The sequence below is a fragment of the Natrix helvetica genome (genome assembly GCF_964273705.1).
Source record: "Natrix helvetica genome assembly, chromosome: 5".
Classification (NCBI taxonomy): domain Eukaryota; kingdom Metazoa; phylum Chordata; class Lepidosauria; order Squamata; family Natricidae; genus Natrix; species Natrix helvetica.
In genome coordinates, this window is record NC_138551.1 from 15607911 (window position 1) to 15634007 (window position 26097).

The window sequence follows — 26097 nt, forward strand, 5'->3', positions numbered from 1 at the left end:
CGGATAACCGCCCTGCCGCCCTGTTTAGGGTCACCCGCTCTCTCCTGTTGCAGGAGACGCGGGAAGCACCCTTGCAGGGAAGAGCAGAGGAGTTTGGGGAATATCTGCAAGACAAAGTCACTCAGATCCGAAGCGGATGCCCCCCCCCCAGTGGACCGGATGAGCCGTCATCAGTGAGTCTTGTGAGCCCACTTTGGGAGGAGTTTGACTCTGTCGCACCCGAGGATTTAGACGGGTTGCGTGGACGGCTGCGACCCACCACATGTTCAATGGACCCGTGCCCCTCCTGGTTGGTACTGGCATCCTGGGAGGTGATGCGAGGCTGGCTTCTGGGCCTGGTGAACGCCTCATTGGGCGAGGGTTCCTTACCGACTGCCTTGAAAAAGGCGGTGGTGAGGCCCCTGCTCAAGAGGCCTTCACTTGACCCAACGGAGCTAGCTAATTATCGTCCAGTCTCCAACCTCCCCTTTTTAGCGAAGGTTGTTGAGAATGTGGTGGCGCAGCAATTTCCACGTCACCTCGACGAATCCGTATATCTAGACCCACGCCAGTCCGGCTTCCGACCCGGGCACAGCACCGAGACAGCCTTGGTCGCGTTGGTGGATGATCTCTGGAGGGCCAGAGATAGAGGCTGCTCCTCTATCCTGGTCCTATTAGACCTCTCAGTGGCTTTTGATACCATCGGCCATGGTATCCTACTGCGCCGGCTGGAGGGGATGGGAGTCGGAGGCACCGTTTTACGGTGGTTCGGCTCCTACCTCTCCGGCCGGATGCAATATGTGTTGACTGGGGGGCAGAGGTCGACTCCGAGGTCACTCTCTTGTGGGGTGCCGCAAGGGTCGGTCCTCTCGCCCCTTTTGTTCAACGCATATGTGAAGCCGCTGGGTGAGATCATCCGTGGTTTTGGGGTTGAGTACCATCTGTACGCTGATGATACTCAGTTGTACATCTCAACCCCAAGCCACCCCAACGAGGCTGTCGAAGTGATGTCCCGGTGTTTGGAAGCCGTCGGGGTCTGGATGGGGGACAACAGACTCAAACTCAATCCCTCCAAGACTGAGTGGCTGTGGCTACCGGCACCTCGGTTCAGCCAGCTGATTCCATCACTGGCCATAGGGGGCGAACAATTGCCCCCTGTGGAACGGGCGCGCAATTTGGGCGCCCTCCTAGACGCCCGGCTGTCAATGGATGATCATGTGGCAGCCATGGCAAGGGGGGCGTTCCACCAGGTTCCCCTGGTGCGCCAATTGCGCCCCCTTCTGGACCGTGATGCCCTACGCACAGTCACTCATGCACTGGTGACGTCTCGCCTGGACTACTGTAACGCTCTCTACATGGGGCTTCCCTTGGGACGCGCCCGAAGACTGCAGCTAGTCCAGAACGCAGCCGCGCGGGTAGTCATGGGGAGTACTCGGTACTCCCACGTAACACCTCTCCTGCGCGAGCTGCACTGGCTGCCTGTGGTCTTTCGGGTGCGTTTCAAGGTACTGATCACCATCTTTAAAGCGCTCCATGGCATAGGGCCTAGTTACCTGCGGGATCGCATCCTCCCACATACATCCCTGCGGCCAATCCGCTCTCACAGGGAGGGCCTTCTCCTGGTGCCGTCCACGAGGCAATGCCAACGGGCGACACCGAGGAGTAGGGCCTTCTCTGTGATGGGCCCAACCCTCTGGAATGACCTCCCCCTCGACATTAGAACCACTACTGACCTCCGCTCCTTCCGACAGAAACTGAAGACACACCTGTTCAGACTGGCTGGTTTGGCATAATTTATAACGTCTACCTCCTGGCATACACATTCGTACTGGTTTTTAGAGGGATAATGTTTTATATTTAACCTGATATTTTAAACTTTTGTATTGATTTATTTATTTAACTGTACAGTTTGGTATATTTTATCTTCCTCTCATACATGTATTTATATAACTATTTCTATGTTTTAATCTGTTGTATTTGGATACGGACTGTACACCGCCCCGAGTCCCTTTTGGGAGAGGGGGCGGTATATAAACGCTAATAAACTAAACTAAACTAAACTGAAGGTAAGTGAATACCACCCCTACTCAAGTTCCTTCGCACCCAGAAGCCTCAAGTTCCTTTGCACCCACCTTGAATTCCATTGATCCTTTAATACTGCCAATTTGCTTGGACTGTTAGTAGTTCAGATTCCTGTAGAGAGCTTAAGCTTGCAATAAACCTTTATATTCATTTGAACTGCCTGGATTTCCTTATTTCCTGCACTTGATACCTATCAATTCATCCCAACATGTTCTTCATGTACTGTTTAGAAAAGGACATTCTCTGTGTAGCAGGGCCAGCAAGGCAGGGGGGGAAAATCCTCACCACCTCATTAATATGGTGTATTTTTTTCTGCAAAATCAATTCTTGCCTACTAATGTATCGAATACAGACTACTACTGACAATGTTACATAGTTAGGGTAATCTAACATCTGCAAGAAAACAAGCAAGCTCAGAGAGCACCAAGGACCCCTTGTTTCAACCCCAAACTACAAATATTCTCCTTTAATGCATCAAATAACCTAGGCAAACAATTAGCTACAAATCAATGGCTGCAGAGAGAATGTTGATTATATTATAAACTTTCATATCCAATGCTTTTGTCAGCATAGTTTATGGCAGGGGTCGGCAACCTTAAACACCCAAAGAGCCCCAAAGGTCCTAACTGGAAGCCCCCCATTCAATTCTGGAGCCAACCAGAAGTCCGATTTCCCCACCATAAAGTCTCCTCCTAGCGGGACGTCCTTTTTCCTCTACCTGTCATAACTGAAAGCCCTATCAATTATGGAGCTGACCGTAAAACCCGCTCCATGCCACCTGCTGCTGGCGCTCCATGCTTTCCTCCCCCCAAACCGGAAACTCCTCTCAAAATTGTGGTGCCGACTAGCAACAGGGAGCTGCAGCAGAGGGTTGAAAGAGCCACATTCCAGAACCGTGATTTGCTGACCCCTGGAAAGATGGAACTCTTATAACAAACATATTCTTCTGTCTCCTTATTTCATGATTTCTCACATTAGTTGCTGGATTTAATGAAGTCTTTCTTTTGCACCTCCAAATATATTTTGATTGATTAACAAGAAACCAGTGATTTAAAAAAATGTATGTGGTCCAAGATAAACAGACTTTGTTGCCCTTGGGCCATTCCAAACGGAATCTTCAAAAAGACAGCAAAGCTCTCTTGTATGATTTCTGTAATGATGCGACGTGAGACAATGAATATGTGCTGACATTTTGCTAGACCTGTTGGTAGCTTTGTCAGAGCAGATGTGAAACCAGACCTGGCAGTAAAAATCTCATCTTTGGCAGCTGTGAAAATCTAGACTAGCAATTACATCGACTGTTTGCTTTCATGGAGGTCAACAATTGTGGAAAAAAGGGACTGAAAAATCCCAGCTGATATTAAGACATAGGAGTTTAGAAAAATGGTCTTGTGGGTCAAATCACCTATACAACTTAGTTCAAGAGATTTGGAGAGCACATTAAGTATAAAGGTTTTAGTGATTGCATGGCAGAGGTGACAAACATGTTAGAAGAACATACGACTAACTCTGTAACCGAATGTCCCAAAGGTGCTTTTTAAGAAGGCAACTGGACTTTTTCTTTTAAAGATGTTTACTTCTCATCCAAGAACCTTTTTCAGCTCTGGCAGGATAGTGGAGAATCTCTACTGACTTTTATCTGTACAATTTGGGATGAACACCTTTTGAATGGCATAGAAATAGGAATGGATTTCCAGAGAGGGGAAAAAAAAGCAGACTACAGGAACCAGGAGCACTGCTCAGGTGACCCTGAGGACAGAGATAAATCTCCAAGTGCTTCAACGAACCTCTAAAACAGGGGGGTCAAACTCAAGGCCCAGGGGCCAGACCCAGCCCAAGGGGTACTTAGATCTGGCCCATGGAGCCACCCTAGAAACAGCAAAGGACCGGCCCACGGTGTCTCTGCCAGCAAAAATGGGCTCCAGAGTTCCATTTTCAGCTGCGACAGCCTCCTGCCATCCTCTGTCAATAAAAATGGATCTCACACACACACACCCTCCACAAGCTCCATTTTCACTGGCAGAGGATGGCAGAAGGCTCTCACAGCTGAAAATGGAGTTCTGGAGTCCGTTTTTGCTGACAGAGCACTTGGGCCAACACAGACACAAGTGACATCAAGCTGGTCACGTCCACCCTGGCCATACTCACCCTAGCCCCCAAGGTCAAACGCAACCCTGATGTGGCCCTCAATGAAATCAAGTTTGACTCTAAAAGGATGCAAATGACCAACTGCCTGCAAGGGATATAAATTCTTCCTTTCCCCGCTATCCTGTCAGAGTTGAAGAAGCTTCTTGGTTGATAAGCGAAACATCTTCAAAGAACCCCCCCCCCCCAAAAAAAGCACCTTTGAGGCAACCATGACCTGAATGACTGAGAATCTCTACAGGCGTCAGTAACTGAATACATTTATGGAGATCAGAACACCAAAATCAGTATTCATATTCTCCTCCTACAAAAATCTCAAATACTAACTAAAAAGTAAGGTCTCTTTCAAATCAAGCTTAACTCCTGGTACATATATGGATTGATTCAACTACTTATGTATACATAGACATAGTAGTATATAATATTTTATTGTTTTCCATTCTTAGGTTGTTGTAGCTGAATCAACCAATTTGTTGTAGTTGAATCAATCCACATATGTACCAGGAGTCAAGCTTGATTTGAAAGAGACCTTACTTTTTAATTAGTATTTGAGATTTTTTTAAAGGAGAATTTGAAGATTATTATCTACTAATATTATCTACTAATATATGTATATGCGTAAGTAGTTACAAGGGGACGCGGTGGATCAGTGGCTAAGACACTGAGCTTGTCAATCAGAAAGGTTGGCAGTTTAGGCAGTTTGAATCCCTAACGCTGCGTAATGGAATGAGCTCCTGTTACTTGTCCCACCTTCTGCCAATCTAGCGGTTCGAAAGCATGTAAAAATGCAAGCGGAAAAATAGGAGCCACCTTTGGTGGGAAGGTAACAGCGTTCCGTGCGCCTTCGGCATTTAGTCATGCCAGCCACATGACCAGTGAAATATCTTTGGACCTCACTGGCTCTTCGGCTTTGAAACAGAGATAAGAACCCTTCCTAGAGTCAGGAAAGACTAGCACATATGCGCGAGGGGAACCTTTACCTTTTTAAGTAGTTACGGAGTTACGTTCTTCTATCTGTCACTGATCTGACTTGGTTAGGTTTTCAATATATTGAAACCTATCAAAATACTCTTAAGGTGATGTGACCTGCTATGCAAAATAAATATTCCCTCCCAGTCTTCATCTAAATTAGGTTGGTTTGTTTTTTTTAAAGAACTGAGGAACTTCAGGGAATTTTCTTCCTGCTTCAGTCTTTGAGGTGGCTTCCTTTCTCTAATTGAGCAAATTAAACTGGGCTGAGAATCTAATCCCCGCATTAGTCACCATGAACAATGTAATATAAACAGTACCACAAGGAATATAGTTTAATCTCCAGCGTGTGTTCATGATGAAGTAATCACAGCCAGCCGCGACACATATAACTTATTCACATTTGTTCTCATCATCCTTCTTAGATCTTGCCAACTGACTCTTAACAAAAGGAACCATTGTCCCACAGCACAGAGTGGAATCGCAAATGAGCAATGGGAAAAACCTACTGGCACAAAGTGAATATGGTAATAAGTATAAATGGCAACAGGTGAAGAACTCTGCTTTTGATCTTTCTTTCTTATTTTTTTTAAAGGAGAACAATGTCATACTTTCTACATCTGAAATAATTGCATGTAAAGTGTTTTAGAACACATGATGTCATTTATAAATAGAGCTGTTGTGCAATGAGATATTTTTCTGGATTAAAGGGTAAGTGGAAGCTGTGCTGAAGTGAAAAAACAACAACAACAGAATGGTGTGCTTTTAGATAATAGGGATATACAGTATATTACCCAAGATTTTGTCTTGAAAGTTGGATCAGATGTAGCAATGCTATGGAACAGTTGGTAAACCCTTTGCTTTGTCATAAATGCAACATTTGAATAATGTAAGATACTCTGCTCTCTTTGGTAAGCTGTATATGTGAGACACTATCTTAAAACAATAGCCTACTTCCCCCCCCCAAAAAATGTTCCTTTTTTCCTCACAGAAGACAGAATGTTAGTATATGGAATATGTTTAAATTCTTCTCCAATATCTAGCTGATTTATTTATTTAAAAAAAGAAGCAGCTTTAACAGTTTGATATCATCATTACATTCCATTTTTTTAAAAAAAAATAACATTTTTATTTTAATTTCTTGAATTAATTGGTTTGTACATACTCTTTGCCCACTCTTAGGTTTCAGAATAGATGCTAAAGATATAGAAAAATAAATTTAGAAACAGCCTTTTGTGGCATGGATTCTGAGATGAAACATTAAACATTAGAGCTACAATTTGCTAAAATCAGAATATATAATTTCTCTCTCTCTTTCTCTGTCTCTCTTCATTGACCATATATTATTACTTTTTTATCTGTCTGTCTGTCTCTCTGTCTGTCTGTCTGTGTGTGTGTGTGTGTGTGAGAGAGAGAGAGAGAGAGAGAGAGATGGAGATGATTATAACAGTTCTACTACATTTTTCTACCTAAAGTAGAACAAAAAATGCGACCCCAAACATTTTTTTCTAATAGATAATATGGCCTTGAGTACTATATATAAGATGGCATGTTAGATCCTGTGTGAGGTTGCAACTCCCGTACACCTAACAAGATCAGTAGTTGTAGTCAGGGGTGGGATTCAGCCGGTCTGGACCGGTTTGGGTGAACTGGTAGTTCCGGCAATCAGTTGGCCCGGCCCACCCACTACTGTTCTATTCCGCCTTATATTTCCTTTGTTTGAAGCCCAGCTGATTGGCATGGCAGAGCGGATTGCTGCATCTCAGTTGTTTTACTCACCAGGTAAGATTTAGTGTTGATTTCAAATCTAATATGTGCGTGCAGAGTGAACCGGTTGTTACACCAGTTAAATCCCATCACTGGTTGTAGTTTGTGAGAGCTATAGTCCAAAATGTGTGGAGGATAGCAGGCGTAACATACTGCAGACCTTTCAGATCAGAATGTCTCACCTAAATCCTCCAAAGGCTCAAGACAATTGAGATTAGAAAACAAGTTATTGCTAATAGAAAACACTGAAGGGAAATCACGACTTTCACGCATTTGTTGTGAATATATTTGTGTGCAGGTACTAAGAAAAACAGGGAGCAAGCTAGGTGTAGTGGTTAAGACATCAAGCTAGAAACCAGGAAAGAGGGAGTTCTAGTCTTGAATTGGGCAGGAAGTCAGCTGGGTGACCTTTATCCAGTCACTGTCTCTCAGTCCTACAAGGAGACAATTGCAAACCACTCCTGAAAAATTTTGACAAGCAGATGGCAGGGAGTTGTCCAGGAAGTCTCTGAGATTCAGATATGATTGAATGGAAGGAAAACAAAAACCAAGCAAAGTAATTTCAGTCATAAGATTCAAGTCAAGGAATATATATATACACATATATACACATACATACATACATATATACACATATATACACATACATACATACACACACACATACATACATACACACACACAGAGATTTATTTTTTTTATTTAGTATATGGCATATTATACATGGATTAGCAATATAAATTGAACATTTCAACTAGATTAGTAGATCCCAGTAAAATATAAATGTCAAAAAGACATTTTTGTCTCTGTTCTATGTTCAAATATCAATATCTAGAATGAGGGCTGGATGGAGCCACTGAAGCAGTAGGTGTGAGTTTGAATGGATTCCAGAAGATAGTAGAGGACAGAAAGGCCTGGAGGAGCATTGTCCATGGTGTCGAACATGACTTAAAACTAACAACAACAAAGGCCATCTAATCATTGAAGCACAGCACTGTTTATATTTTAAAAAATCAGATACTGGACCAGTATATAAACTCAGCTTACAGCCCGGTCATGATATGATTTACAGTTTGACGTGGGACTCTGTGGTCATATTGGGGGGGGGGGGGGGGCGCATTTATACTGGGAGTCCCAGCAGACACCATGTGAAGTGCAAACCCTATTGAGGATTGTCTATTGCTGAGCCTGGCCCCTTTTTTGTGGGGTCATTTATATATCTTCTTATAACTAGATGTTCAGTGAGCTATTTGGCTTTCCACTGGGAATTAATGTTAAAGTTAACAAGAAACAGAAGGATAAAAGAAACAATCTAATCTACAAAATCAACTGTAACAATTGCAACCAATTCTACGTGGGACAAACATGATGTCAGTTAAAAAAGCTGGATACCCGAACATCGTCTGGCAGTCAAAAGCCACAACTCCAAATCCTTAATCTCTACTAAAAATAACCGGCCATGCTACCACTTGCCATGGTCAAGAGTTCATTGAAGCCTGGCACTCCACAAACAATTACATCAACAGACACATTGACCAACAACCAACCTATGAGCCCCTCAGAATCCAAATCAACTGTACAGCTAACCAGAGACAGCACCAACCCTCAACCAACCCATGAAAGCTCCCTCCAGTGGCACTTCATCCACCAATGACTTCCCCATCACACAACTCCCACTGATGACTCCCACCTGACCCATTACAAGACCCTCACTTGACATACTCATACATGGCATGACTCATCACAAGACCCATCACAAGACCCTCACTTGACACATCTACACCTGACTTACCACAAGACCTACTGACCACACAGAACCCTAACAAACAGAAGAACACTGACATCCCATAAACTCTGCTGAAGATGTTACCTAGCCTCGCAACAAAGTGTTGGGAAACCAACCCACAAGCTCAGAGAATGAACCTTCACCTTCATAATGTTAAAATTATTTGGCAGGTGTTGTGCAAGTGCCAGTGGATTTTCCTAGATTTGTGTCTTTCTGCTAATAAATGAGGAAGCATGCACCAGTAGGAGTGAGTTGTATGCAGAGATTTATATAGTTCTTACATATAAATTTAAGTAGATGCCCAGACTCGGAGGGAAAAAAACTATTGCTTTGATGTTCTCCTGCTACTTTCCTTGATATGGTATACTGTCCAGGAAGATTTTATCCAACTGCACTGTAGTTACCCAAGCATATCTACAATGGAAGTGCTTATTATCGGGCTTTTCAGTCAATGTCATGCATTAGACTATAATGTTCGGTACTAAGAGATTTGCTACTCCTGTTATTTGATTTCCCATCAGCTGGATCTTAACAGATATAGCACCCACTGGTTATAAGTGACAGCTCGATGAGGTTTTTGGGTTTGTTTCTTTTCGTGCTCAACTAGCCTGTGAAATATGATATGCAGAACATGCACAAACATGAAAATGGATTTTTCATCTGATGAACGTCACATGATTTCTGCCCACACTTCGGCAAGTTTCTCAGTTCTGCTTCCCCCTTAGCTCTTCCTAACGAATATGGCTACGATTGGTCAGACCCAATTACATGCAATTACATGCAATGCTTTGGGAAGCCTTAAAGAACTTCCAACATTTAACAGAGGTAAGAAAATTGAGAAATAGAGTAGTGTGAGAGCAAGAAAATGTTACCTGCAGAAGGCAATCTCAGGGGCTGGCAAACTTCATTTTCACCAGCTTCCTCAAGGGAAATGAACAGCTTCCTGACCAGTGTCACTGAAATAGTCTGCACTAATAGAGAAGTGAGGTTTGATCGGTGTTGTTTATAGCTTCCATCTTCAAAAAGTTGCGAGGGGGGGGGGAGACAGAGAGAAAGAAAGACAAGGGAAAAAAATATTAGTAAGTCACTATTATCAAAACTTTGTTCCATTTCCCTGTTTTTGCATCATATTTATTTATTTATTTATTTTATCAGACTTATTAGTCGCCCCCTCTCCCCACAGGGACTCATAGTAGAATTACAGGTAGTTCTCGCCTTCTGACCACAAGTGAGCCCAAAATTCCTGTTACTAAACAAGACAGTTGCTAAATGAACGTTGCCTTAATTTAAGACCTTCCTCGCCACAGTTTTTAAGTGAGTCACTGCAGATTTTAAGTTAGGAACACAGTCATTAAGTGAATCTGGCATTCCCCACTGACTTCGCTTGTCAGAACATTGCAGTAGGGGATCACATGATCCAGTGGTGGTTATATTACTACTGGTTCGTTCAAGTGGGCGTACTCATGCAATGCTTCTGTGCACACCCATCTGGATTGGCGGGAAGAGCCTCTTGCCACCACCATTACCAGTGTGCCCAATCCGGGGCAAACTGGCAGAAACCCACCAATGACATGATCCCGCGACACTGCAATGATCAATAATATGAACCAGTTGCCAAGCATCTGAATTTCGATCATGTGACTATGAGGAGGCTGCAATGGTTGTAGGCATAAAGAATGTCCATAAGTCGCTTTTTTCAAGGCCATTGTAACTTTGAGTGAAGTCCAGCATATTGGATAACCATCTGTTGAACTGATCTGTCAGGGAATTTGTCCTGACAACTGGAATGGGCCCTTTTGTGACTTAAGTTCACTGTTTTTGCACATTGCCATCTAAGATGGCATGGGTTATCCTCTGCTATATCTTTCAGAAGGGCTATCCTATTCTCCTTCCACCTTTTCTTCTCAATGCCAAACAGAGGTGGGTTCCTGTCTGTTTGGATCGCTTCAGCCAAGTAGGTAATAATTCGGCCTGCCATGCCCCCAACCAGTTCTATCGGTGGCACCATAGGCAGCACCATCTTGGGTTTTTGCTTCTGCACATTTTTTTTACTACTGTGCCTGTGCGCGGAGTGCCTTCCTGAGCGAACCGGCAGTAGAAGAAGCCAGAACCCACCCCTGATGCCAAACATTGTCTATCTTGGGAGGGCACAATTTCCAATCCACATATCATCTTTGTTGTCCTTCTCAGAAGCTCTTCCAATAATGATGGTACGTCAGTCTAAAACATGTCAAACTCGATTTCATTGAGGGCTGCATCAGGGTTATGTTTGATCTTGGGGGACCGGGGTGGGTGTGGCCATGTTGGGTGTGGCCAGCTCGATGTCACTCATGTTGGGGGCACTTGTGGTGGCCCAAAATCGTTCTGCCGGCGAAAACGGGTTCCCAAGCTCCGTTTTCAGCTTTGATGGCCTCCTGCAATCCTCTGCCACTAAAAATGGAGCTCATGGGAGTCACATAAAGCATTCCTGAGCTCCATTTTTGCTGGCAGAGGCACTGCGGGCCATCCCTTGCTGTTATCCAGGGCTCCCCATGGTCCAGATCTAAGCACCCCGTTGGCTGGAACCATCCCCCGGGCCTTGAGTTTGACACCCCTGGTCTAAAGTACAGGTAAGACTTCTATCTGAATAATTTTTCCCAGGGCTTTAACACTCATTCTAAATAGGAAAGCACATTCAATGCATCTTAATCCCCCATAGGCCCATTATTATGGATCAGAGAAGTAGTCTCACAACATGACATCCCTGAATAAATGCCGTGACCTTGACTGATTCCCCACCCCACATTATTAACTTCAAAGGATGGTTGTTTAAATAGCATGATAGGTTTAAAAAGGGATCTTCAGGACTGGAGGGGAGAAAAAGAATCAGAGACTGCAAATAGAGAAAGCAGCTTCAGTCACAATTCTTTTTTAGGTCTCCCTGAGAAACATTCCACAGACAGATTTTAAAGGTTTATTTTCCATCTGTAGAACCTATACACAATGAAAAGAAAATTTAGAGAAATATGTTTGTCATTGTTGAATAAAGTGAACCATCTATAAACAAGGCTGAAAAACGGCTTTTCTTTCACATTTGTGTTAAACCTTTTAAATCCTCCCTTATTATGCCCTAGAACAGTATTTTAATGATCTCCTCTCCCCCCCCCCATTTTTAGAAAAAAAATGACTAATATAGAACTGACTTTTAACTACATTGCTAATAGAATTGTATTACTTTTGAAATAACAGAAGTGAGTGGTTCATTAATTTTTCACCTTAAGCGTACTGGAAGTTTGACAGTTTTATGCTTTGAATAGATACTCCAAAGAACCTTATTCTGTGTTCTAGGAAAGTATAAAATTAGAACAGAAAACAAAGTATCTTCATTACATAAAATGTATACAGCTGTACGCTGGGAAACTATAATCTATCACAGCAAATCATGAATAAGGGATATTTGTTGGGGAAAAAAATTGGCTCATTCAACAAACTCAAATCTCCTGGACATCTTCAATTTATACTTAAAGTGAATATACTGACTTTAGGCATTATAATTTGGGAAGCAGGAAAAGAACTTCAAAATCCTATTTATTGAAGCAAATGGCCAGATTAAAAGGCAACATGGACATACAAGTGATCAGGGGGAAAAAAAACAATATGGAAAAAAAGTCAAAATAGTTGTTATGGCACCAAGCTAAAAAAAGAGGATTCTGTGAACTCTAGTTCCATTTATAGAGGCAGTTCTCGACTTATAACCAAAACGGAGCCCAAAATTTCTGTTGCTAAGTGGGTTTATTTATTTATTTAGTTTGTCAAACATGTACGAGATAACAGGTATAAGTATAAACATGGGCATGAGCACATGAAATGAGTACAAATGAATGGGGGGACAGTAGGATAGGGATGGTAGGCCCACTGGTACGCTTACGCCCTCTTACAGACCTCTTAGGAATGGCATGAGGTCCACAGTAGACAGTTTAAGGTTGAAGCTGTGGAGGTTTGAGCAAGTAACAACAGAGTCAGGTAGAGCATTCTAGGCGTTGACCATTCTGATGCTGAAATGGTATTTTCTGCAAATGAGATTAGAGCAGTTTACTTTCAGTTTGATCTATTGTTTGCCCATGTATTATTGCGGTTGAAGCTGAAGTAGCCATTGACAGATAGGATGTTGTAGCAGACAATTTTGTGTACTATGCTTAAGGCAGACCATAGGCAGCATAGTTTTAGGTTGTCCAAGCCCAAAATTTCAAGCCTGGTGACATAGGGTATTCTGTTGTGAGCAGAGGAGTGGAGGACTCTTCTCGTGAAATACCTCCAGACCTGTTCAATTGTATTAGTGTCCAATATACCATGTGGATTCCAGGCAGATGAGCTGTATTCGAGGATTAGTTGTTGCTGAGTTTTGCCACATTTTATGACATTTCTTGCCCCAGTTGTTAAGTGAATCACTGCAATTGTTAAGTTAGTAACATGGTTGTCAAGTGAATCTGGATTCCCCATTGACTTTGCTTGTCAGAAGGTCATCAAAGGCAATCACATGATCCCTGGGACACTGCTACCATCATAATTATGAGCCAGTTGCCAAGGGTCAGAATTTTGATCCTAGGACCATAGTGTTAAAAATGGTCATAGGTCACTTTTTTCAGTGCCTTTGTAACTTTGAAAAGTCATTAAATGAATTGTTGTAAGTCGAGATCTACCTGTATATGAAAGCCAGCTGGGTAACTTTGGGCCAATCACCAGGAGACTAAGAATTCTAGTCCCGCCTTGGCATGAAAGCCCGCTTTGAGTCAGGCATTCTCTATCATCTCAATTCACCTCTCAGGATTATTGTGGGGAAAATAGGTGGAGGAAGGAGTATTATGTATATTCACTGCCTTGTTGTTGTCGTTAGTTGTGAAGTCATGTCCGACCCATCGTGACCCCATGGACAACGTTCCTCCAGGCCTTCTTGTCCTCTACCATCCTCTGGAGTGCATTGAAGCTCACACCTACTGCTTTGGTGACTCCATCCAGCCACCTCATTCTCTGTCGTCTCCTTCGTCTTTTCTCCTCAATCTTTCCCAGCGTTAGGCTCTTCTCCAGTGAGTCCTTCCTTCTCATTAAGTGGCCAAAGTATTTGAGTTTCATCTTCAGGATCTGGCCTTCTAAAGAGCAGTCAGGGTTGAGCTCCTCTAGGACTGACCAGTTCTCATTCACTGCCTTGAGTTACTTATGAAGTAATAAAGGTGAGATAAAATCTAATAAATAAAAGAAATAATAAATGTTCTGTGATTCCAATATACATATAACCAGAACAGTATACTGGCAATCTGCTGCATTCTTAATCAAACAATTGCTCTTATTAATAAGCAAAAATAAGAATATCTTTATTAACAATATTTTAGTAGAAAAGCCAATCTTACAGAAGGTAAAATAATAGCTCCTTTTAACACAGCTGTTTTAAGGGCACTTTCAAAATTGTTTTCCAGATAACTTAAAATGGCTCATCCTGCTTCTGTAATAGCAGAAAGATTTTTCCCTGGGTGAGTGGGTGTGATGTGCAATTTTCAAATGCACAAAGATCAAGAGTGAATTTAAGAAGAAGAAGAAAAAAAAACTTTATATTGATTTGAGGCATGGCAGAGTAAAATGGGCATTTTTCCTAAGGTGTTCTATACTTTTATGGCAGACTTAATGTTTATCCTCAGTTGGAGCACGTTATCCCAATGTTTCTTGTTTTTTTAAAAAAATGTTTTGTTTAAAAAAAAAAAAGTATTGGATGCTGTCCTTTCTATTTTCTTTTCAGATTTCCGTTATTATTTTTCAACCAAAATAGAGAAACAGTATAGTATAGTAGAGGTGAATGTGACATCTCTGCTTGAGAACTAATGTCTAAAATGAACTACTTGATCTTCATGTCTTTAAGTCTTCCATGACTTAAATTTACAAAAGTGGTAAAATAAGATTAGGTGTTAGCTTTGTCCCCAAAGTCTAATGTTAATAAAAAGAATCCAGAGAGGAAAGAGTACATTAAGTTATGCTAGTTAGCTATACAACTTATCTCTCCTGTGTTTAGTTTATATATTTTATTTAGTTAGTTAGTTTGTCAAACATGTAAAAGATAACAGGCATAAGTATAAACATAAATATGAACACATTAATGGGTACGAATAAATGGAGACAGTAGGACAGGGATGGTAAGCACACTGGTGCCCTATTGACCTCTTAGGAATGGGGTGAGGTCAACAGTAGACAGTCTTAGGTTAAAATTATGAAGGTTTGGAGATGTAACAACAGAGTCAGGTAGTGCATTCCAGGCATTAACCATCTTGTTGCTGAAATCATATTTTCTCAAACTCAATCATATTGAGTTTGGAGCAGTTTACCTTGAGTTTGTATCAATTGTTTGCTCATGTATTATTGTGGTTGAAGCTGAAGTAGTCATTGCCTGGTAGGATGTTGTAGAGAATAATTTTGTGTACTACGCTTAGGTCAGACTGGTAGGCAGCGTAGTTCTAGGTTTTCCAAGCCCAAAATTTCAAGCCTGGTGGCACAGGGTATTCTGTTGTGAGTAAAGGAGTGGAGTGTTCTTTTTGTGAAATATCCCTAGACTCTCTCAATTGTATTAATATCCGATATACAGTGCGGATTCCAGGCAGACGAGCTGTATTCGAGAATTGGTCTAGCAAAGGTTTTGTATGTCTTAGTTTGCAGTATAATATTACTGGAGAAGAAGCTTGGCAAGATTAGGTTGACAACTCTTAATGCCTTTTTGGCAATGTAATTTAAATTCAAGGTCTTGGTTGTCTCCTTGAAAGTCCTTCATGGCATGAAACCAGGATACCTGAAGAACCATTTCAATTCATTGACCTGTCTCACCTGGTCAAGCATGTGGAGTATCTTGCATATCCCAACCATCAGGGAATTTTGACTGATGGGATTTAGGAGGAGGGACTTCTCAGCTGCTGCTCCCACCTTATGAACATCTTACCCTCAGAGGTAAGGTGAAACCCCGATTCTTCTACTTTTCCCAAAAAGTATTAAGACCTGGCTTTCCAGTTAACATTGGGATCTAAAAGTATGATGCACTCCAGGAGATGACTGACGGTTTAAGGACATTTCCATTTCTTGTAAATTTCCCAATCTTTGCATTTTAACTCAATTTATTTTTACTTGTACGTTTTGACTTTTTAGCTTCTCTTTTAAGATGTGCTTTTAATCATGTCTCTATAGAGTTTTATTACATTGTTGTAAACTGCCCAGAATCATTTAGGCAAGACGGGCAATGTAGAAATTTCATAAATGCAAAATAAAATAAATAAATAAAGTCAGGAACTAAGTTTGTTATGGTTGTTCTACTGAATGAATGGAAAACCCATATGATGATCTACAGAAAATACAGTAAGATATCTCTTCCTAACCTATCTTTTGAAAAGGTTATGCTCAGTTCTTAATTGAATCCATTGAATAATCCAATGGGACTATCCTGGAGTTTAAAAATGCAGTGTTTATTTCAATTTGGCATATGTAGAGTTCTTACGTATCAAATCCTCCTGAGATATGATTTCTAAAAGCAATTGCTCTTTTAGGAGAGTTAGTATGACTGTCTTTCTTAGCTTTGATTATTCAAGTGTTTTCCATATAACTTTTGCTTTCATTCCTGTACATATTATTAAAAGTATAATTATTCCTGAAAAGGAACCATTGTGACATTCAAGGGGGAATATCTTTTTCTGTATGCTTCTCATACATGGTGAATTTGACATTCACACTTACAATATGGAATGAAGTTAATTTCTCTAAGGGGATGCTCAGCAGATGGCAGTAAAAAGTGGAAATAAAGCACTTGTATCCATCTTTTGCAAACTAAATGCTAGCTAAATATCATGCATTTGGTAGCAAATAAATGCAGGTTTGTTGGAGTGGTTTTTAAGAAAAATCAAGCAGCATGATTGTATGCTAAGCAACAAAATAGTTCAATCCCAACCCACTCCAAATGTATTCCACTGGAAACTCAAAATAAAGTTAAAGTTACTAGCAAATATGTGTCATTGGTCAAAGCAAATCTTTGAGGATCTGGGGAAGTGATTTCAAAGAATTATTTTTAGATCACTGATATTTCCTATACCCTTACTTTTCATTGCATTGAGTATTATGCTAGTGCCTATCTGACTATAGACAGAGAATGATTTACTAGAAACAGCAGAAAGGAAAAATAAATAAATGAGAAGGAAAAATTGGTAGCGGCCAAAGGATTAAATATAACCCGCTAACTATAATTCCCTACATACTGTATAGCCACCATTCTATCTTGTAGCTATAAAAAAAGGGAAAAAAAAGTGAAATTAGCAATCTTGCATTTTAAAGCAAATGATTTAGCATTAAATGGTCAAGTGAGAACAGTCAAACAATTGGCAACTCCAAATCTCAACCAACAAATGTTCTGTCTTACACATTGGCAAAAAAAATATCAGAACACCAAATACAAGTTGAATGGTAAAAACCTAGTGGATAACCCACACTCTGTCAAGGACCTTGGAGTACTCATTTCTAATGATCTACTATAAGTCCAAGAGTTCATTTTAACAGCATTGCCAAAAAGCCATTAAGAGGTGTTAAGCTAATTTTGTGAAACTTCTTCTCTGGTAATATAGTAATGCAAAGTAGGACATACAAAACCTTTGCTAGACCTATTCTCGCACATAGCTCATCTGTCTGGAAGCCACACTGCATATCAGAGATTAATACAATCGAATGAGTCCAGAGATATTTCACGAGAAGATTCCTCCATTCCTCTGCTGGTAACAGAATGTCATACCACCAGGCTTGAAATTTTGGGCTTAGACAATTTAGAACTATGCCGCCTTCAGTCTGACCTGAGTGTAATAACAAAATTATCTGCTACAATATCCTACCTGTCAATGATTAGTTCAGCTTCAACTGCAACAATACACGAGCACACAATAGATACAAACTCAAGGTAAAGCATTCCAAACTCGATTGCAGAAAATACAACTTCAGTAACAGAGTAGTCAATGCCTGGAATGCACTACCTGACTCTGTGGTTTCATACACAAACCCCCATAACTTTAACTTTAAACTGTCTACTATTGACCTCACCCCATTCCTAAGAGGTCTGTAAGGGGCATGCATAAGCGTACCAACATGCCTACCATCCCTGTCCTACTGTCCCAATTTATTTGTATCCATTTCCTGTATTCATAACCATGTTTATACTTATATCTGTTATCTTATACATGCTTGACAAAATAAATAAAATAAATAAATAAAAATTATATCCTGTCTGCTGATTTTCACCTAGAAGTATATTAATCAAGTCCTTTCCCATTAAATCCCAATTCCCCATTGAGGAATCTGATCTACAATAGATTAGAACTGTAAAAAATTAAATAAACTGGGGAATGCTGATGTTGCCTATGTAAAAGATAGATTATGCCAGCTGATGTCTAATTTCATAGTTTGTGCCTTAAATGAGCAGTTTTTGCTTAGCATATTTAACACTTCCACAAGCATGATTTTTTTAAAAAAACCTGGTACTAGGAATAATAAACACCAATCATAGAAAAAAATATCTATGAACGAATGTAACAAAACTTAAAAATAATAGTTATGGGTAAAATAAGAAAGTTAAGAATGGTGAAACCCAAATAAAACATAATTGAATGGGAAAATTTTTTTTGTCTAGATTTATTATAATATAAATATAAATGATTCTAGACAAAAGCACATTTAAACAAATATAGTTAAATGAGAATGATGGTATATTGATGGTATAAAGATTTTTGATTTAAAATGTACAATTCAATATGAATGAAATATAAAGAATGATTGTAGTAACACACGAAATTTAATTGTAACCAATCAACATGCTTTCTGGAAGATGTAATGAAGAATGTTTTTGTGTGTGTTTTATGTTTAATTAAAACAATAAAAAAAGAAAAAAAATATCTCTGCATTTAATGTAGGCATTTGTATCTATAATTTTGTGAATAGAGACACACACTTGGAGACGACACACAGCAGAATTGCTTGGATTCTGCTTTTTTAGATTTTGTCTTCTGTATGTTTAGAATGCCTGAAATAAATCACTTAGTTCTGAAAATTGCTTCTTATTTGTTTGATGCTTTTAGATAACAGCAATTTATGGAGGTGGTAGTTTGAGGAAGACTTTATGGAGGTGTTCAAAAATTGCACAACAATAACTGAAATATACTTTGAACCGTAAGATTTTTTTCTGAACCTAATACAAAAAACACAACCTGTCAAGAATCTCTCTGTACCTGGCTTGCACATCATGCTCCACTACGAACAATGGCTACATTTACTCATTAAGCCATATTGTAGTTTTCCTTAATTTTGGCTTTGTTCAATGGGAGAATTCAGTCTCTTTTAAAGGTACAATGCCCAACATCAACTATGTCTAATCTCTGTGGTTAAATACCTTTTTTTAAAAAAAAATGTTCTTCTTGAATTGTATGTATTCAATTCTTCCTGATTCAGGAAGCTGTAATCAAATAGTTGATCAGTACCACCATATTAGAATTCAATACTGGATTGGATAGGAAATGTACTGTGTGCTATTCATATACTATTCATATAATTTACTTGGACTTCGGTAAGGCATTTGATAAAGCAGACCACAGTACTTGGTAAGATGGAAAAATGTGAGTTAGACCAGCTAGATTCATAACTGGCTGACCAACCTCACTCAAAATGTAAAATAAGGATCAGGATTGCTGGGGACAATATGCTAACTCTGTGAACTGCTTAGAGAGGGCTATAAAGCACCTTGAAGCCATACATAAGTCTAAATGCTATTGCTATTCTTTATTTTTCTCTTTTTCTTGAAAATGGTATTTATTAGTGGGGCACTTTTAGTACCAATCTGATGCTATTTCATACAGGAAGCAGAGGGTTGAATAAGAAAGTGCAAACAAAGTAAATGAGATGAAAGTATGTACAACAACTTTGCAGGGTTTGATGGATCTTTTTCCTTACGTTCAGTATCTAAGTATGTGTAAACATACTTAACAACAATACTGTTTGCTGAACCAGGGATAGGTTTCTTAAATATCCCTCCTAAAATTTCCAATTTCTTAGAATATGTCCTTGGAATTTTATCTGATGTAATTCATGTTTGCAAACAATTTTTCATAGTATGCGCATTATTTAAAAAAAAAAAGAATAAATAAATTCATGCTAAGTTTCAATTCTGGGATTCATTTTAAAATGCTAGGTTCAACTTCAAATTGGAACTACTATAATTTTCAGAATAATAAAATGCTCCGAGGTATAAGATGCACCTAGCTTTTGGGGAGGAAAACAAGAAAAAAATCTGCCTCTGCCTCCCAGCAATTTGCCTCCTTGCAGCAAACAACCTGTTTCAGTTTCAGTTTCAGCACAGCCTGATTAGCACAAAAAAGAAAAAAAGTCTCTGGCTCCTAGAAATTTGCCTCCTTATAGCAAACAGCCCATTTCAGTTTCAGCACAGCCTGATTAGAACAAGCAGCTGATTCTTGGTTGGATCACCCTCCTGAGGATCAGCTGTTTCAGGTTGCAGGGATTGCCATAGCCTATTGCCGCCTCCACACACCATATTTTTGGCCTCCACATGCCCCATTTTCTGCCTGTTCCAGGCCATGGGGATCACAATAGGTAGAAAATGGGGCGTGAGGAGGCCAAAAATGGGATATGGAGGGTGAAAATGGGGTGTACGGAGGAGGCAATAGGCAATGGCAATTCCTGCAGCTTGAAACAGCTGATGGTCACAAGGCCAATCCAACCAACAATCAGCTGTGCTAATCAGGCTGTGCTGAAGCTGAAACAGGTTGTTTGCTCCTTGATGCAAGGAAGCAAATTGCTGGGAGGCAGAGGCCAAAGAGTGGGAGCTGGCAGCTGAGTGAGGCTGCATTCGGTGTATATGATGCACCCAAATTTTCACCCTCTTTTAGGGGGGGGGGTGTATCTTATATTCCAAAAATACGGTACATTTCATACTTGAGTATTTCTTGCTGATTCCTGTTCTGTAGGATTAGAAGGACAGATACAAATTCTCTCAGTCTGAACTCATATAGTGCACCATGTTTTCAACAACAAACATAATCTTGTAGCAATTACTTCCCATTTCATAAAAACATGACCAAATTTTGTTTTACCATTTTTCCTAATGCCCAATCCTTTGAAATACAGATAAATTGAAATGAGAACAGGGATTGGTAATAGTGAAGTTACAAATCCTAGGCATGGGGGAAATTAAATTTAATGGGAATTACCAAGAAGTTATTTTCCCTTTAAAATAAATTGTATAAAGTTTACTCTCAATTAGCTTCAGTTCCTGTTGCAGTCTCCTGTGATTATATGCTCCTTGTTAAATCCCCTATAAAAAAAAACCAAAACGTATCATCTAAGTTAGCTAAAGATCAGCCTGAAATCTTTCCTTCTTTCCAAACTAAACAGAAAAAAAAGTTTTCATTTAATACTAAGCAGAACAAACACAATTGTGAACCTAAAGTCCTTGGCCTATAATAATTCTGAATTACAAAAGCTGACAGTTAATGCAATTTGTGTGGGATTCCCCTCCCCCCCATCAATGGACTGTTATTGAACAGAATAAAGTATTGTGTGAAATTAATTGGACTCATTATGGTCAGTTTGAAATATATTCACTCTACTTCTCTCGCAAATTTCTAAGTAACTACTTATCTTGCTGTAATTAGATTCAAAATTCATCCTTAGCACCTTGAAAGAGAAGGAAAAGCTGTTTGTGGGAAGATGATGAAGGTGTTTTAGGTTGAAGGATTAACATCCACCCTTGTCACAAATATTAATATGTATATTCATTCTGGATTTCAACATGAAAGAAATGAAATTTTAACTTTGCGATTTGAAGATTGGAATTGTTGAGGATTTACAGGAGTACTGTGTGTTATGGTTAATCTTAGAGCAAAAGGTTATATTGTATTTTATACTTGTAAATACAAAGTGCAACAAAGAAACTTGGAAATTACACACAAAGAAAGTTGGAAATTATTATATTTTTTCTGCAATCCCAGTTCTGCTTTTTCTCTACCTCCTTCATTTTTTTCCATTTATTTATTTTTATTCTATTTTATATTCTTATAAAATTTAATAAAGTTTGAGGGTTAGAGTTAGCTGTTACTGAAATAAGCTATACAAAATAAAGCTAGACAGAACTTTAAAACTGACTCCAAGAAAATGCAATGGAGTATCCAAGGACACAAATAATCAAACATTATTTTCCATTATGCTTAGTTCCTGTGACTTCATGGGTATGTTTAATATAAAACTTCCTTGGCATGTTATGGAAAAAATATGTAAATGCACCGGAGCTTATGCTCCGGAGACAAATTCCTTGTGTGTCCAATCGCACTTCGTCAATACAGAATTTTAGTCTATGTATAAAGAATAAACATATTCTAATATTATCATATAACACAATAATTCATAGCTATTACAGTGGCCAGAACTCATTATTTAGGTACAATATATTTAGATGCTCTTCTATACTGCTCTGCCTTTTGTAACCTACCATTGCATTAACAGAGATATTAATGGGAATGATTGTTTGATGCCACGGGTGGAACTTTTTCTTAGTAAAAAGAAGACCTATTTCCCCCCCCAAAACAATCATCTAAATAAATAAATGTCCCACTTTTGTCATGCTTTTTTACCACCTGCTTGAAGTCTAGGAAACACATGGATAAAAGATTCAATGTAAATGATTCACATATATTTATGTGGATTATACTATACAGTTTTTAAAACTTCAATATTATTATTTAAGCAAAACATATGGTAGGGTTATGTTAAGTTTATGCTTTTACTGACAAAGGCTCCTGGATTGGGGCTTGAAAGCGAAAATGGAAGTAGTATGCTCCATCCCAAGTTGGATAAACCAGGTTGCCCTGACAAATAAACACATATAGTAGGGTTGTTGTTGTTGTTGATGTTGTTGTCCTTGTTGTTATATGGTGGCTCAGTTTGGTGGTTCGAATCCCTAGTGGCGTGTAACAGAGTGAACTCCCATTACTTCCCACCTTTGGTGAGAAGGTAACAGTGTTCTGTGTGCCTTTGGCGTTTAGTCATGCCGGCCACACAACCACGGAGATGTCTTCTCTTTGGCTTTGAAACGGAGATAAGCACCACCCCCTAGAGTCGGGAATGATTAGCACATATGTGCAAGGGAACCTTTACCTTTAGGGTTATTATATCCAGCCTGATAAAATCAAGATGATCCTGAGATGGCAGCAAAGAGCTCTTTATCTCTATCTCTCTGCTGCCATCTAGTTGCAATCCACTGCTACTATTTCTAGCATATAGGCGTACTTTAATAGTATCTCATAGGCTCTAACATCAGCAAAAATAGAAATATATCAGTGCAAAATCAGTTATCAGGCTAATAGCCAAGCATAAAATACTTGGCTATTTTCACAGAACACTTTTACCCAGTTTAGGCTAAGTCCCAACAGATCTATTTGCACAGCATTCACACTTTCATTTAGTGTTAAACTTGATTTTTGTACCTTACTACATTGTGGAGGCTCAGACTCTTTGGTTAGATTATGATTCAACGCTTTGCACAAACCCAAAAATTGAATGCTACATGTATGGAGTTTTAAAATACATTAAGAAGACAGTGAGAATATATATATTTCTTCTGCTTATTGCCCTTTCACTGTCCTGTCCTTTCCTGGCTATTTTCTGCACAATGACAAATTGATCATCTGACTTGTCTTAACAAAGGATAAAATCGTACGTGATGTGCAGCATTGTTACACTGCCTGAAATGTCACGCTCGGCTTCTCTCCCGCTTGAGAGATAGAACATGCTGGGTGAAGAAACTGAGACAACATTGATAAGTTCCATTAGTGACACAAGAATTCAAGTGGGGGGGGGGGGCACAGGTTTTTGGATGCTTGCCTACTAGTTTCTGTAAATCTCAGAGTGGCTACTCAATCAAGAAAGGAAAGGGAAAAGAGCTTTATTTCTATTGTGTAATTAGCTGAACTGCCTTGAGAAGCAGTAATAAGCTGGTGTTTGGGTGCATATATGTGCATATATGTCCCTCTAAAAATACTTCAGACTCATTATAGCCTACCAATGCAAAATTTCCATTTTCCTATTTTCCTTGTTGAGGAATTATATACTGAAGTTCCCATCACCTTTTTCTTCGGCTTTCCTAAGTTTTCACCATGCAGCGGGTGGAGATGGCCAATGCCCTCGTAGTCTTTCGTAATATCTGCCACCTTTTCTCCTCCAATATCTGGGAGAAGTATGTGTAGGTACTTCTGATATAAGTAAGTAAGTATAATCTTCATTGTCATTGTACTTAAATACAACGGAATTGGTCATATGACATGAGTTGCAGTTTTCCATGGTTCCCCACCTTCACCGCTATCATGGCAAGCTAGATGAAGAGACCAACAATGACCGACCTCCTTCAGAGTTGTTGGACAAAGTAGCATCTCAGGATCTGTAAACAGTTGAGATGGGACTGCTTGGAAATCAACAGGATATTGGTCTCTAAAGTCAAGTAATCTGAGCTGCCATGTTTTCCCAGCACAAGGGCCCGCTGTGCAGAGGGGCGAATAGGATGAGGTCATCATGGAGATTCCCCTTTAATAAGTAACACCAGTACTACTGTAAGACAACAGTGAATTCAACCCTCTCTATTGGGCACAGCATCTGCTCACCTAGACTCTGTATGCCCTGAGTCCAGACCTTGATTTTATTTATGTATGTACGTAAAATAAGGAGAAATTCCTGACAGCTAGAAGAATAATCTGTGGAAAACCTTGCCTTCAGACATTGTGGGTGCTCCAACACTGGAGGTTTTTAAGAAGAGATTGGATAACCATGTGTCTGAAATAGTATAGAGTTTCCTGCCTAAGCAGGAGGTTGGACTAGAAGACCTCCAAGGTCCCTTCCAACCTATTATATTCTATTCCATCCCATCCCATCCCTGTATCTATTTAACAAATTTACATAGGCACACAATTCACACATAGGTGAAACAAAGAAACAAAGAGATTAATAAATTAAGTTGCACATGAAGGTATGCCATCACTGACTATGCTTAACATGGTAGATGCATGCATCTCCAACATCTTTAGATGATCTAGTTAGGCAAGTTGCATGAACCCAGAGTGTAAGTTACAGCTTTAAAAAAAAAACTACTTCAAATGTGTCCACTTAGTTATGCAAATGCTACACTGTTTTGCAAAATGAATTGGTGTCATGAGAATTTAGCCCACATTTTGTGTCTGCTCAACACAGTCTCTTTTCAAGTGGGAAAGAGCTAAGGAAATTAAGTTATATTAATTAATCCAAAGCATCCTTAACCTAATATTAGAAAATGAGAAGAAAAATATCAAGTGCAAAGTAACTGAGTCATCTATTTACTAAGAAAGCTGCTGCAGCGAGCAATGATTTTCAATAAGACTTAGATCTGCAAGTTAATCAAAATGATTGGTGATGGTACACAGAATTCTTAAAAGTCTGTCAGTGGTCGGCTCGTGGATCAATTAATACCTCCAAGTGCCTCTTCTAATCTGAGATGTAGCCCTTAACCCTTGTTCATCTTCCGTTTGTTCAGACCTCATGCTGTTGGCATTACAAATAGACCAAATTGGATGTAAAGGAGAAAATATATGACTATGAATTGTTCTTAACCAATTTCCTCCCAAAATACGGAGTCTACGATTATTCATTTGAAGTTTTAAAATCTGTGGTTGTTTTTAAGTACACACAAGATACAGTGAAACACATTAATTGTTTCTTAGAAAAATGAACGGTCCAATACAAGTATTGATTAATGATTTAGATGAGTGGATAGAAGGGGAACTCATCAAATTTGCAGATGCCACCAAACTGGCAGGAACAGTTAACACCCTAGAAGATAGACTCAAGATACGGATGCATCTTGACAAACTTGAACACTGAGCCGTATCTCACAAAATGAAATCCAGTGGTAACAAAAATAAGGTTTTAGACCTAGGCAAGAAAACCACATGAATAGAATAGAATAGAATAGAATAGAATAGAATAGCATGCAATGCAATGCAATGCAATGCAATAGATGTAAAATAATACCTGGCTCAATAGTAGTAACTGTGAGAGGGATCTTGGAATCCTAGTGGACAATCATTTAAATATGAGCCAGTAGTGTGCAGCAGCTGCCAAAAAAAAAAGCCAGCACTGTTCTAGGCTGCATTACAAAAGGCATAGAATCAAGATCACATGAAGTGTTAATACCACTTTATAATGTCTTTGTAAAACCACAGTTGAAATATTGCATCCAGTTTTGGTTGCCATGATATAAAAAAGATGTTGAGTCTCTAGAAAGAGTGCAAAGAACAGTAACAAAG

At 39.6% G+C, this 26097-nt stretch overlaps 1 protein-coding gene across 6 annotated transcripts in view; it reads right to left on the minus strand.

Moving 5' to 3' along the window:
- The window catches only part of NAALADL2 (N-acetylated alpha-linked acidic dipeptidase like 2), a 706416-nt gene that overhangs the window by 233934 nt on the left and 446385 nt on the right, over positions 1-26097 (minus strand). For all 6 annotated transcript variants that reach the window (XM_081953457.1, XM_081953458.1, XM_081953460.1 and 3 more), the window contains exon 6: positions 9601-9744. In XM_081953457.1, the coding sequence (XP_081809583.1) occupies positions 9601-9744 (144 nt within the window). The remainder of the gene's footprint in view (positions 1-9600; positions 9745-26097) is intronic.